Source organism: Saccopteryx bilineata, chromosome 2 (genome assembly GCF_036850765.1).
Source record: "Saccopteryx bilineata isolate mSacBil1 chromosome 2, mSacBil1_pri_phased_curated, whole genome shotgun sequence".
Classification (NCBI taxonomy): Eukaryota; Metazoa; Chordata; class Mammalia; order Chiroptera; family Emballonuridae; genus Saccopteryx; species Saccopteryx bilineata.
Genome location: NC_089491.1, coordinates 305,859,836 through 305,872,676, shown reverse-complemented (window position 1 = coordinate 305,872,676; position 12,841 = coordinate 305,859,836). Strand labels below are relative to the sequence as shown.

General features: G+C 52.3%; 1 protein-coding gene across 1 annotated transcript in view; it reads right to left on the bottom strand.

Moving 5' to 3' along the window:
• Nucleotides 1-681: 681 nt before the first annotated feature.
• The window catches only part of LRRN2 (leucine rich repeat neuronal 2), a 68,556-nt gene continuing 56,396 nt past the window's right edge, over nucleotides 682-12,841 (bottom strand). The window contains exon 2 of the mRNA XM_066261606.1: nucleotides 682-3,959. Within this exon, the coding sequence (XP_066117703.1) occupies nucleotides 1,575-3,734 (2,160 nt within the window). The 5' untranslated portion in view covers nucleotides 3,735-3,959 and the 3' untranslated portion in view covers nucleotides 682-1,574. The remainder of the gene's footprint in view (nucleotides 3,960-12,841) is intronic.

The window sequence follows — 12,841 nt, the reverse complement described above, 5'->3', positions numbered from 1 at the left end:
GGCGTTTGTGAAGGCCTTCAGACAACCCTGCCCGCCTATGCTCACCAAGTGAGGAGCACTACCCTCTGGCATGGGGTGAGTGTGCTCTCTCTAGGTCCTGTGGGCCTGATGCTCTCTCTCCCAGTCTGGTTTCCACCAGGGTATACATTTGAGTCTCGATGGTAGCTTAGAGCAGCCTCTAAGAAGTCTGTAGCACGTGTTGCTTCTTTGCAGTGTCAGGATCCCCATGACTTTCCCCAGACAATCTCAGACACACGTGCTGTGGCCAGATGCCTTGTGCTCTGGAGCCGCCCCATCGGCTGGCCACAGCAACCCCTCCCCTTGCCTCTGTTGCCTTTCCAACAGATGTCCTCTTACACTTGGGCCACAGAAGTCAATCTGTTTTTTAAAGAATACTGTAAAAGTAAAGATGGCTCAGGGCAAATTATACTGAAATAGACTGGAAAGATAAATGCAGTGATATCCTTGTCCCACAGCCCTCCCCTCCCCAAATCCTCTATCACCCCACACCCCCTCCTGCCCCAGTGAGCCCAAATCCTTGCTGTCTTGATGATTTGCCATTCTCTGCATGACTCTGACTCCTGGCTTTGTTTAATTAGAAATAGGTCTGGGAAGTGCTTCTTACGCACTGGCATGTTAATTGCTTATCAGAGAATAAGAAGGGTGGCAATGTTTGGTGATGGAAATTTCTACTTCCTCCATCTCTGGCTTTTACTCCATTTGTCTTTTCCACCCTCTCCTGGCCTCCTGTGCCTTCTCCCTCTGTCAGCCGCTCCGGCTCACAATTACGGGACTGTCTGGAGAGACCATCATTCAAACCAAAGGAAAAACCTGTGTCCTCATTTGCCGTTTCCCCTCCTTTCCTTTCTCCTGGTCTGTTTCAGCCCCTCCCTCGGTCACCCTCTCGGCTTTAAAAAGATTCCAGAGCAGAGAGCTCTGAGTTTATACTCAGTACTAATTCCCTTTCCCCCTTATTATGTTTTTCTTATTTACTTTTATTTTTATAAAACAGGAGAAAATAGTGAATTGGGTTGGGGGTAGGTGACACATTTCTCCACAAAGGTACAAAATTGCCTATAGAAAGTCAACCTCAGAGTGCCTGCTGGGTAGCCTCTTCCCAAATGTCCTTCAGAGCAGGCTGGGGACCTCTCAGGGGGTGGTCCTTTAGATGGGAGGAGAGGCCTCTTCCCCCCTTGCCCAGGAGGGGAAAGAGCAAGCAACTGAGACTGTACAGTGAAACAGAGGAGGAGGGGCACATCCTGTGGGCCAAGGGCCTGGGGACACAGGCAGGGGACATCCAGGTGGCAGCCCAGGAGCCTCTGGGCATGTAGACAACTGGGGCGGAGGGAGGCTCTAGCCAGATCCTTCTGTCCTTTGCAGATGCTCCTTAGAAAGGCAGCAGGACCCCCAGAAGGTAAGGGCCATGTTTTGGAGGCCGTTGGAGCAGCCCCTGAGGCTACAAAGCCCTGTCTGTCTTGGTCCAGCTGTCAGGCCTCAAGCACCTGGGTCCGTGTCATTTTCTTGGTGGGACATCTGGCCCAGGTTGCTTCCCTTTTGTTAAAAAGTAGTCCTAGTTATTTCTCTACTGCTGAGCTCCAAGAATTTTGAGACAATGGTGGTGACAGTGTCTCCCCTTCTAAGGACGTGGGCAGCTTCCATCCCAGATTCCAGGGCAGGACAAGGGGCGCAGATACTACCCGGACTGAGGGAGCACCCCAGCCCCAGAAAGCCCAGGCTGGAAGGAGAGGCCGCCCACCCGCCCCCTGCCTGGGCTGGCCAGTGCCAAGGTGGGCTGCTAGCCCAGCTGCCAGCAGGAGGATGGCCAGAGCCAGAATGGCTATGAGCCCAGGTCGGTCCCCTAAGGCTCTGTGGCAAGGAATGGCCTCTGTAGTCCTGGCCCATACACAAGCCAACTGGGTGTGGGCATCAGCAAAGGCCACTTGCAGACAGGCCCAGTACTCTGCGGCCGGAAGAAGGCGGGTGATGTTGTAGCTGTGGGTGCCCCGAGGCAGGCGGGCCAGAGCAGTGGGCCCCTGACCCCGGAAGGAGGAGGTGCTGGACCAGGTGAGATTGGTTGAGACGGTGTTGGGTGGGGAGACCCAAGATAGCAGGATGTGATAGGGGTGGGTCTCCTGTACACGGAGCTCTAGCCCCCATTCCTTGACCCTGCCCAGCTGTATGGGAGCCCGGCCAACCACCACACTAACTGTCTTAGTATCGGCCCCCACCAGGTTCTGGGCCACACAGGTGTACAGCCCTGCCTCTTCCACGGTCACCCTCCGCAGCTCCAGGGTCCCCTCAGGGTATACCCGGTATCTCCTGCCCGCACGGGCAGCTGTCAGTCTAATCCCGGCTGGAGTGACCCAGTAGATCTCAGGTTCTGGTTCCGCTAGCGCCCGGCAATGCAGAACCAGGCTCGCTCCCCTGGCCATGTGGACGCTGGAGGGGAAGCTGCGGGGGGAGATGAGGGGCAGACAGTGGTCCGTCATCTCTCGGAAGGGCACCTCTCGGACCGGGCGGCGCTGGAGGTCCGGCGGCTCGGCACACAGGGTGGACTGTGGCTCAATGAAGCGGACGCGGGTGCCGGTGGCATTTGCCCAGCGGATGACACAGTCACAGCGGATGGGATTGCCGTGAAGACCCACCTCCTGTAGGTTGGGCAGGGACTCCACGGTCTGCCGGTGCAAGGCACTGAGTGCGTTGTTGTTGAGCATGAGGGTCTCCATCTGCGGCAGATGGTGGAAGGCGCGGGGGTGGATGAAGGACAGCCGGGGGTTGTTGGTGATGTCCAGCTTGGTCAGCTCGGGGAGGTTGACCAGGGCCAACTTGTCAATGGAAACCAGCTCCTCCATGTTGTTCAGCCCCAGCTCCTTGAGGTGCAGCATGTTAGCGAAGTCCCCCGGCCCCACCCGCTGGAGTGGATTCTTGTTCAAGTCCAGGAACTTGAGCCCAGGCACCTGCTCCAGTGCCCGCCTGGGCACCTGGACCAGCTGGTTGTCATAGAAGGAGAGGCTCTCCAGGTTTTGCAGCCCCTCCAGCGCGTAGTCGGAGATCTCCCGAAGGTTCATGCCTGCCAGTACCAGGCTGCGCAGGTTGGCCAGGGGCCGGAAGTTCATGTCCAGGATAGTGTCCACCTTGTTGCCCCCGATCATGAGGATCTCCAGGTTGGGCAGCATCTCGAACCATCGGCTGTCCACGGCCCTCAGCAAGTTGGAGTTGAGGTGCAGCCGGAGCAGGTTGCCGAGGCCGGCGAAGGCCCGGGGGGCGATGCGGCGCAGCTGGTTGTGGTTGAGATAGAGCTCCTGTAGGCTGGCCAGACCCGCAAAGCTGTGGTCTTCCAGCCAGGTCAGCTGGTTCTCCTCCAGGTGCAGGCTCAGCAGCTGGGGCAGGGCACGGAAATCACAGTCTCGGGCGTCTGAGAAGCTGTTCTGGGACAGGTCCAGCTCTGTGAGGTTGGCCAGATAGCCGAGCTCACTCCAGTCCACACGGACGATGCCATTGCTCTGCAGCAGCAGGGTCTGAGTGCCCGCGGGCAGCGCTGGGGGCACGGCCGTCAGGAACAGGTCATTGCAGTCCACGGTGGTGGCCTCACGGTAGGACGAGCGGGGTGTATACCAGGGCCGGATCTGGCAGGCACACTGAGGAGGGCAGGGCACACGCCAGGGGACCACAGGTACAGCAGCAGTGGCACAGGCCACCCATGCTAGCAAGAGGGGGGCCACAAGGAGCCTCATGGTGGAGCCGCAGGGGAGAGGACCATCCACAGGAAAACTCTGAAGTCCTTCTGCTCTTAGCAGTTTGCAGGCTGAGGGTCAGCAGCCTGCCAGGGCCTGGGGACCCCCCCACCCCAGGGCGGTCATGAGGGATGGGTGGGCATCACTCCTTGCCCTCCTGGGTGCGGCTCTCCATCCTTGTCCTCTGGGCCTGCTCACTCATCGACATGCCCCAGCATGGCAGCCCTGGAGAAGAGGAGGTAGAATTAAGCAGGTGGCAGAGAAGCAGAATCCAGCCCCTCTTCCCATCCCCCCACTCTGACTCGAGGCCAAACGAGCTGAGCAGGGTGGGTCTCCCGAGTTCCCTCCTACAATCCTTAGGCTTTAGTGTCCTTTCTAGGACTTGAGGCAGGAAGTGAGCAGTTGTGAGTCTTCAGGAAAGGAGGAAGAGATTAGGCCTTAGAAGCTTCCAGAATACTCAGGAAAGGTGTGTGTGTGTGTGGGGGGAGCTGCGATTACGGTCATCTTTGGAGTCCTGAACCCAGAGAGATGTGGAGTAGACTCTCCAAGCTTTCTCACATCTCTCCTCCCCGCCTCTTTGCCCCACTTGGTAAATGGAAAATAAAGGGATAGTTTCTGGACGTCCCTCTGAGTGGTGTAGGCAGGGGGCGGCGAAAATAAGCACAGCTTCTAAATTCCAGGGTGGACTCCCAGGACTCGGGAAGTTGAAAGGCAGTGGTCCCTGGCCCTAACCCAGACAGTCTGGGGAAGGAGCGGTCCTGCCTGGGCTCTGTTTAATTTCTCCTGGGGGGGGCACAGCTTGGGGTTTTGCCAACTTCCCTACCTGGAGGCGGGGCTTTCCCTTTCCCAACTGCTGGCTGAGCTGCCAGGTGTTGGGATTAAGAAGTCTGGATCTGAGCTCCTTAGCCCTGTAGGTAAGACCTTATGTGACCTGGCCCCAGCCAGTCCTCCTGGCTTCTCTTGCTGCCATCCACTTACCCACTGTGCACAACCCTTTCAGGCTGAAGTTACTCTGATGTGTCCCCCTTGCCATGTCTCCTTTTCACTGTCTCCCAGGTAACCTCTACTTGTTCTTCAAGACTCAACTTTTAAGGTCACACTTCCTATGGAAAACTCCTCCCAAACCTCCCAGCCCTGGCTGGCTAAGGGGCCTGCTTTACGTTTTTACAGGGCCCCATGCTTCCTCCTGTCACAGCCCTGACCACATCATGTGGAAACGTCTTCCCATGTAAGGGTGTCCATGTCATCATTGCTCACCATGGTGTTTGTAGCACAGGGCAGGTGCCCAGTGTTTATTGTATGAATCCATCTCTGTGGCTCAGGGCTCCTCCCCACAGGAGGTCCTGCCCACCCCATCACTACCTATAATCCAAACCCTTGCTGTTCCCTCCCTCCCAACCCAGGGGACCAATCAGCTTCTCTCAGATTCCACAGCCAGGTTGCATCACCCTGGAGGCAAATCCAACCGTTTCCTAGGACCAAGATGGGGAAAACGCGGGCTTCCTAGGCCTGGTCTGACCGCCCCATGGAGTTCTGACTTGGGTGGTATTCTTCCACCTGCAGGCATCAGGGAAGTGCACACGTGTTTACTGAATACCTGCAATGTGCCAGGACTCTTCAAGGACTTTGAATGCCCTTTTCTGATTTTAGCCTCCATAACTAGTCTACAAGATAAGCATTAAGTTTGCAGACGAAGAAATTGAGTTTTGGAAGAGATTAAAGTATTTGCCTCATAGCTGGTAAGTAATAGGAGACAGGAATCTACCCAAGTCCGGAGCTCGTGCCAGTTACACCGTGCTTGGTTCCAGGTCTGTCTAGCCTACCTTGGACACCCTGGGGTGCACCGGTGGCTGCCGACTCTTGTCTCCTTAGGTGATGGCTCCTCATTAGGGAGCTTTGGGAAGCTGGGGACTGTGTCTCCTACCACCTCTCAGACAGGTGCCTCTCAGCTCTTTGCCCACTTCATCCTGTGTCCAGGAGCCTGGGGGGGGTGGGGCAGCGGTTGGAGGCGTTTTACCCTCCCTGCACAGGAGAGCAACATGCCTGTTTACATCTGACTACCTCCCACCTCCTTTTGTAGTATTTCTGAAAGTGGGAAAAACAACATGACTGAAGATGCACAGAAGTTTTGTGTAGGAGTGTGTGGGCACTGACACACAAAACTCTGGCAAACAAATACACGTGCACACATACATGTGCAAGGGGAGCCCAGGGAGCCCTGTCACCCAAGCCCATCACTGCTGGTCAGGAACAGGGAACCTCTGTGGTGTGCTGTGGGGGTGAGGAGGCAGCAGGGACAAGCTGAGTTCCCGAAGGGCCTTGTGATGGAACTGGATCTAAGGCCAGTGGTCCTGCTTCCTGCCTGAACCTGGCACGAGAGAGCAGAAACCACCAGCTCTACAGTAAGGAGGTCTTTACTATTATGTACTTACTGAGGAGCCCTGAGGAGCCACTGCGCCACCTCACCCGCAGGTGGTGTAAAGTACCAAAGGCTACAGAAACAATATTAATATTTTAAGAGGCTTGAAGAACATTTTATTAATTTGGGTTAAGGTGTGCAGAGAAATTTTGTGAATAATCTCTGTCCTGTGTGATTGGCATAAAACCAGGATGGCCCTTAGCATTGTATTGTAAATGCCAAGGGAAGGAAGACATGGATTCCCAGACATTCCACCACACCTGTGGGGAAAGGGGTGAATGGCTAGCCAGGTGCAGGAAGAGAAAAGCCAAAATAAACCTTTTCTTATAGTAATGAGCCATTTGCGGGCATTTGTCTCCAGGGAAACTTCCTCTCCCATATGAATGCATATATGATAGTTAATGTGTGTGACTCTGGACAAAGAGATGGCGATAAATATTAGAGAATATAGGAATGCCTTTTAATATGTAAAGAGACATCTTTCTATCATTGTGTTGACTTGTAAATTTTGTTTTCTCCAAAATGATGTATGGCTTGCAAATTGAACATGATCCTATCATGTTAAAGGGTTATATGACTATAACCAATAGTGGTAAAAGGCACCTAATTGCAATTTTTGCTTCTGTACTTCCACTTGCAAAACTATAAAAACTAGGTAGAACAAAGGGCCGGAGCTCCCCCTCAGATTTCTATTGGAGTTGCCGTGCTTGGTCAAGCTAGACAATAAAGCTTTGGTGTGTAATCGACGGATTTTGTTCCTGTCTTCAATGTTTCGAGTCCCTCGGGATTAGGCTTAACACTTACCATTTTCTATCATAGCACCCTGGGAACAGTACTGACTTCTCTGAGTGTCTGTTCCTTATGTATAAATGAAGTTGTCACTAGGATTAAAGGAACTGAGGGTGTTACACACAGAAAGAGCTCAATAAATGTTAGTTTCCTTCCAGCTCCATTCATCCCCTGGGGTTGGGAGGCCCTCCCACCAGGACTTCTTTGGGGGAACAGGAGTTGAATCCTAGAGCTTGACAAGCCTCTATTAAGTTCAGTGTTGCCCCCAGGTGGTGGGGTGGGGAGCTGTGAGCAGAAATAGACAATACACATGTCACAACTTTTAAAGAGTGCTTCTCTGGCAGGACAAAAATGCAAAGTGCTTAGGAGAGCCCAAGACCATTCATTCATAAGCAGAGAGAATGGTGGAGTGGGTGGAGAAGGGCCTTCAGCTGGGCCCCTAGCACCTCAGACCCTCCTGAGGCCCAGGCGTAGCTCCTCCTCCAACACAGTTGTTTTCACACTTTTGAGATGGAGAAACAGTTTAAAATAATTACCACCCTGCAGAGACTGGCCTTTCCCTGCCCCCTCTGGCTGGAATGGACATTGAGGCAGTGCTCCTGCTCCTCCCCAGGAGGCCAGGCCTGGGGCTCAGCACCCAGAGGAAGGCAGTGGCTTGATGCCTCATTTCACACACCTCCGATCCCTGGCTTGGCAAAGGCCCAGACAAGTCCTCCCTGTCGCTGCTGAGCATGCAGCCCCTTCCAGGGTGGGACTCAGAGCTGCCCACTCACCTGCTATCGCCATTTAAGGTTGTCTTGCACACAGCCCACTCATGCAGGCTGATTAGCAATTTCTGCTGGGAGCTCAGAGAAAGCTAATTGTCTTTTATCCATAATCTCCTGGGTGAGCGAGAGTTCAGACTATCACGTGTACATTTTCCCCAACTGGATTTCAAGTTCCTCGCAGCAGGGGCCGTATCTTACCTGCTATCTGTGTCCCCACAGCGCAGAGTGTAGGACTTAGCATAAGAGAGTACTTGTGAGCGGATACAAATTGTGAAGGTGGAATCTTCCCACAACCCTTCGTGTAGACAAAGAAGGGATTTATCTCCTTTTGCAGGGGGAGTAACTGAGGCTCTGAGAGGCTAAGGGACTTCTCAGGGGTTGCACAGCTTCTACATGACAGGGTCAAGATTCAAACCCAGGGTTTTGACTCTCTAACCTGAGCCGCTAGGCTAGCCAGTGCTCACCGCCTGGCAGATCAATGCCTCTTTATGGGAGCAGAGTGCAGTGCTGGGTCAGTGTGCCAGCCTCGGGTGCAAATCCCTTCAGAGATGGCCAGGTCCTGAGCTCCTTCTCCCTGGCCACCTGCCAGGTCCCTCGGATAGTATTCCTAGACTCTGGCTAGTGACCTACTGGCAGGACAGCATAGAGAAGACATGTTCCTCTGTGAGTGCGGCTGGGCCTGGAACCACAAAGGCAAACAGAGCCAGCAGGCCTCATGCAGACCCCAGCCTGCCTTCTGACTGAGAGTGGCATTTTTGGCCAGCACTGATGGCCACAGGGCCTTCAGCAACACGGGAGAGAAAGCTCAGGGGCCACAGTCAGGGAAGCAAGGTTGCCCACACCAGGCAAAAGTTTTCTCTTGAAAGGGCTGGCTCTGCAAGCCCCATCGGACTCACCTCCTCCAGGCAGCTGCTCTGGATTCAGCAGGTGTGGAATGGATTATTATAAAGTAAGACCCTTGACAAAGCTCTAAATGAAGAGATTTGGAAAAGCTGTTGTCAGGAGCTAGAGATGGCCTTCCCTCCTTGAGTCCTGCCTCAACACAGTTCCTATGCTCTGGCCACATCTCAATCACAGCTCCTCCAGCCTCTCGCCCCCCCCCCCCCGCCCCTTCCCTGGCTCCTCCACCCTGCCCCTGGGTGCCAGGGGTCTGGCGGGAGCAGCGGGCAGGCGGTGATCGATTGCCTGGCCTTCTGCAGCTTTAGTGCCAGGTCCCCCTGAGCTGCGGAGACAGATGGGCAGCATAATTGAGAGTAGCATTGATAAACTCCGGCCTTCTCACAAGCAGATAAATGCTGGGTGGAAGGGATGCAGAGGGAGGGAGGCCAGCCCTCCACTGTACACCTGGCCTCTGCTCCTCCTGGGAGGGGAGCATAGCCCCTCACTCTCATCTCTCACTTAATCATAGACTACTAGGATCTCAGAGCTCAAGGAGACCTGGGCGGGCAGAGGCGTTTATCTGGTCTTCCAGAGCCTGAATTCCATGCATAACTAATGCAAAGGAGGAGTGGTGAGGGAAGGATCCTGGGTTTTGCATTCGGTTTGAGCTGGCGCTGCCTCTTGCTACATGACCTTGGGCAAAGTGGGTAACCCTCTGAACCTCAAATGCCCACGCTGGGGATAGAACACTGTTCACAGAATGGCTGTGGGTGTAGAAATCCGCCGTGCTTGTCGGCCCATCATTCGCCCTTCATGTTGCCTCTCACTCCATCTAACTACCACTTACTTCCCATCTCTCCCCTTTTCTGTTAAACATTTTTAAAAAATATTATTGAGGTATAATATTTGTACAGGAGAGTAACTAACACTAATTCTAAGTGTACAGCTGGATAAATTTTTCCATTTGTGGACACCAGTATAACAATCACCCAGTTCAAGATATATATATATATTTTGCCTGACCTGCAATGGCACAGTGGATAAAGCATGGACCTAGAAAGCAAAGGTTGCTAGTTCGAATCCCTGGGCTTGCTCTGTCAAGGCACATACAGGAAGCAACTACTACCAGTAGTAGATGCTTCCTGCTTCTCCCCGCTCTTTCTCACTCCCCCTCTCCCTCTCTCTCTCCCCTCTCTCCAAAAACAAATAAATAAAATCTAAAAAAAGATATAAATATTTCCAGCATTCTAGATGTTTTCTGGGAAGACTCATTCCCAGTGATATCCAGCCCCCATCTGCAGTTAGCTACTGTCCTGACGTACTGTATTTCCCCATGGATAAGATGCACCTAATTTGGGGGCCCAAAATTTGAAAATGTATTACATAAAGTTATTAAACTCAAGGTATTTATTTATTTATTTATTTATTATTTTTACAGAGACAGAGAGTCAGAGAGAGGGATAGACAGGGACAGACAGACAGGAATGGAGAGATGAGAAGCATCAATCATTAGGTTTTCATTGCACGTTGTGGCACCTTAGTTGTTCATTGATTGCTTTCTCATATGTGCCTTGACCGCGGGCCTTCAGAAGACCGAGTGACCCCTTGCTCGAGCCAGAGACCTTGGGTCCAAGCTGGTGAGCTTTTGCTCAAGCCAGATGAGCCCACACTCAAGCTGGCGACCTCAGGGTCTCGAACCTGGGTCCTTTGCATCCCAGTCCAATGCACTATCCACTGCGCCACCGCCTGGTCAGGCTCAGGTTTTATTCATCATAAAATTTATTCAACTCTGCCTGACCAGGCGGTGGCGCAGTGGATAGAGCGTCGGACTGGGATGCGGAAGTACCCAGGTTCGAGACCCCAGAGGTCGCGCGCGGGCTCATCTGGCTTGAGCAAAGAGCTCGCCAGCTTGGACCCAAGGTCGCTGGCTCCAGCAGGGGGTTACTCGGTCTGCTGAAGGCCCGCGGTCAAGGCACGTGTGAGAAAGCAATCAATGAACAACTAAGAAGTCGCAACGCGCAACGAGAAACTGATGATTGATGCTTCTCATCTCTCTCTGTCCCTGTCTATCTCTGCCTCTGTAAAAAAAAAAAAATTAAAAAAAAAAATTTATTCAACTCTTCATTTGCACGAAAAAGCGGGAAATGCTAGTAAAAAAATCTACAACCACTATACGACACACCCAGTGTTTAGACCCCAAATTTTTCAAAAAAGGGTGCATCTTATACATGGGGAAATACGGTATATCACCATCAATCAATTTCCTCTTTTAAACCCAGACTTCCCCATCTTTTTCCATCACAACTTGGGGACCAGGGAAAGCCAGAACTTCAGATTTGAAATTCACTTAATGTTTCTATATCCTGAGGGCTATAGCTTAATCATGCCATCTCCAAAAAGGAGGCTGAGTCCTCTTTCTTGTTCCATAGTTTCCCATCTCTAGAAACTGCTCTGGCTGGAATTCTTTTGCCTGGGCCTGTGAGTGCTGCACTGCCTCGAGGCAGGGAGATGGCAGGATGACCTCCTGGCCCCATGCACTCCTTGCAGCCCTGTGACCCTCAGCTAATCCACCCTCCCCAAAGCCCTGCTAGGTCCTGGGGCAGTGCTGCTCACCCCGCTTTCTGCCGCAGACCCCCAGGGCTTCTCATTACAGAGTTCTGGAGCACTAGGCAAGAGGACAAATTGACAGATGGTCAGGAAGGAGGGGCCCAGACTCACTTCTCACCGCCTCTCTACCTGCCTGTCTCAAAGGCTACTTCCTCACACTCAACTTGCCCCAAACTGTTCAACCCCTTCTCCAGCTTCTCCTACTAAACCTCTTGCTGCTTCAGGACCATCTCGGTTAGGCAGCCCCGCCAGCCGCCCATATCCAAGGCTGCAAGCCACTGCCGTCTTGACCAATCCCTCCTACCTCAGCCCTACCCCATGCTCTTGGGTCTCTCCCTCACCCAGTGCTCCCTCTAAACCAAATGTACCACTTGCTCCCACACTTCGGGCATCTCAAGCTGTCTGCAAAGCAGCTTCCACTACCCAGCTCCTTTTCAGTCATAAAAACCCATCCTGAATGCTACCTCTCTGCGATGCTTTCTCTGATTCCCTCGAGAAGGGCGGTGACTCGCCTGCCCCCAGCAGTCCCAGAGACTCTGAACAGACCTTGCATCTGGCTGCAGGGCTGTTTCCCAGCCGGGCTGTGAGCTCCAGGAGCAAAGGATGATGTGTTATTGATTTTTGTATTCCCAGAGCCTAGTGCAGACTTTTCCTGCAGGGGTGTTGTGAACTGTGAAGGGCAACCCATTAGTGGGTCATGAAAACAATTTATTTATTTATTTATTTATTTATTTATTATTTCCCCTCCCGCAGCCAAGGCTCCATTGGAGCCAATTTAAAGTGGGTCACAATCTGCATTAAAAAAAAAAATAAATAAAACATCAGAGTGCATTGTATGTAGCTAGACTAAACATTGTTTTGAGAAGTGTTTTCCCCTATTTTTTTAAAGAAATATGTATTTTAAATTTTATTCATTTTTTTTTTTAGAGAGAGGAGAGAGAGAGAAAGGGGGGAGGAGCAGGAAGCATAAACTCCCATATGTGTCTTGACAGGGCAAGCCCAGGGTTTCAAACCAGTGACCTCAGCATTACAGGTTGACGCTTTATCCACTGCGCCACCACAGGTCAGGCACCCCCCCACACACACACACATGGTGTACAGCAGTGGTCTCCAACCCCCAGGCTGCGGACCAGTACCGGTCCGTGGGCCATTTGGTACCGGTCCGCAGAGAAAGAATAAATAACTTACATTATTTCCATTTTATTTATATTTAAGTCTGAACGATGTTTTATTTATTTATTTTTAATTTTTAATTTTTTTTTTTTTACAGAAACAGAGAGTGAATCAGAGAGAGGGGTAGACAGGGACAGACAGGAATGGAGAGAGATGAGAAGCATCAATCATTAGTTTTTCATTGCGCGTTGCAACACCTTAGTTGTTCATTGATTGCTTTCTCATATGTGCCTTGACCGCGGGCCTTCAGCAGACCAAGTAACCCCTTGCTGGAGCCAGCGACCTTGTGTTCAAGCTGGTGGGCTTTTGCTCAAACCAGATGAGCCCGCGCTCAAGCTGGTGACCTCGGGGTCTTGAACCTGAGTCCTCTGCATCCCAGTCTGATGCTCTATCCACTGCGCCACTGCCTGGTCAGGCCGATGTTTTATTTTTTTTAAATGACCAGATTCTCTCTGTTACATCGTCTAAGACTC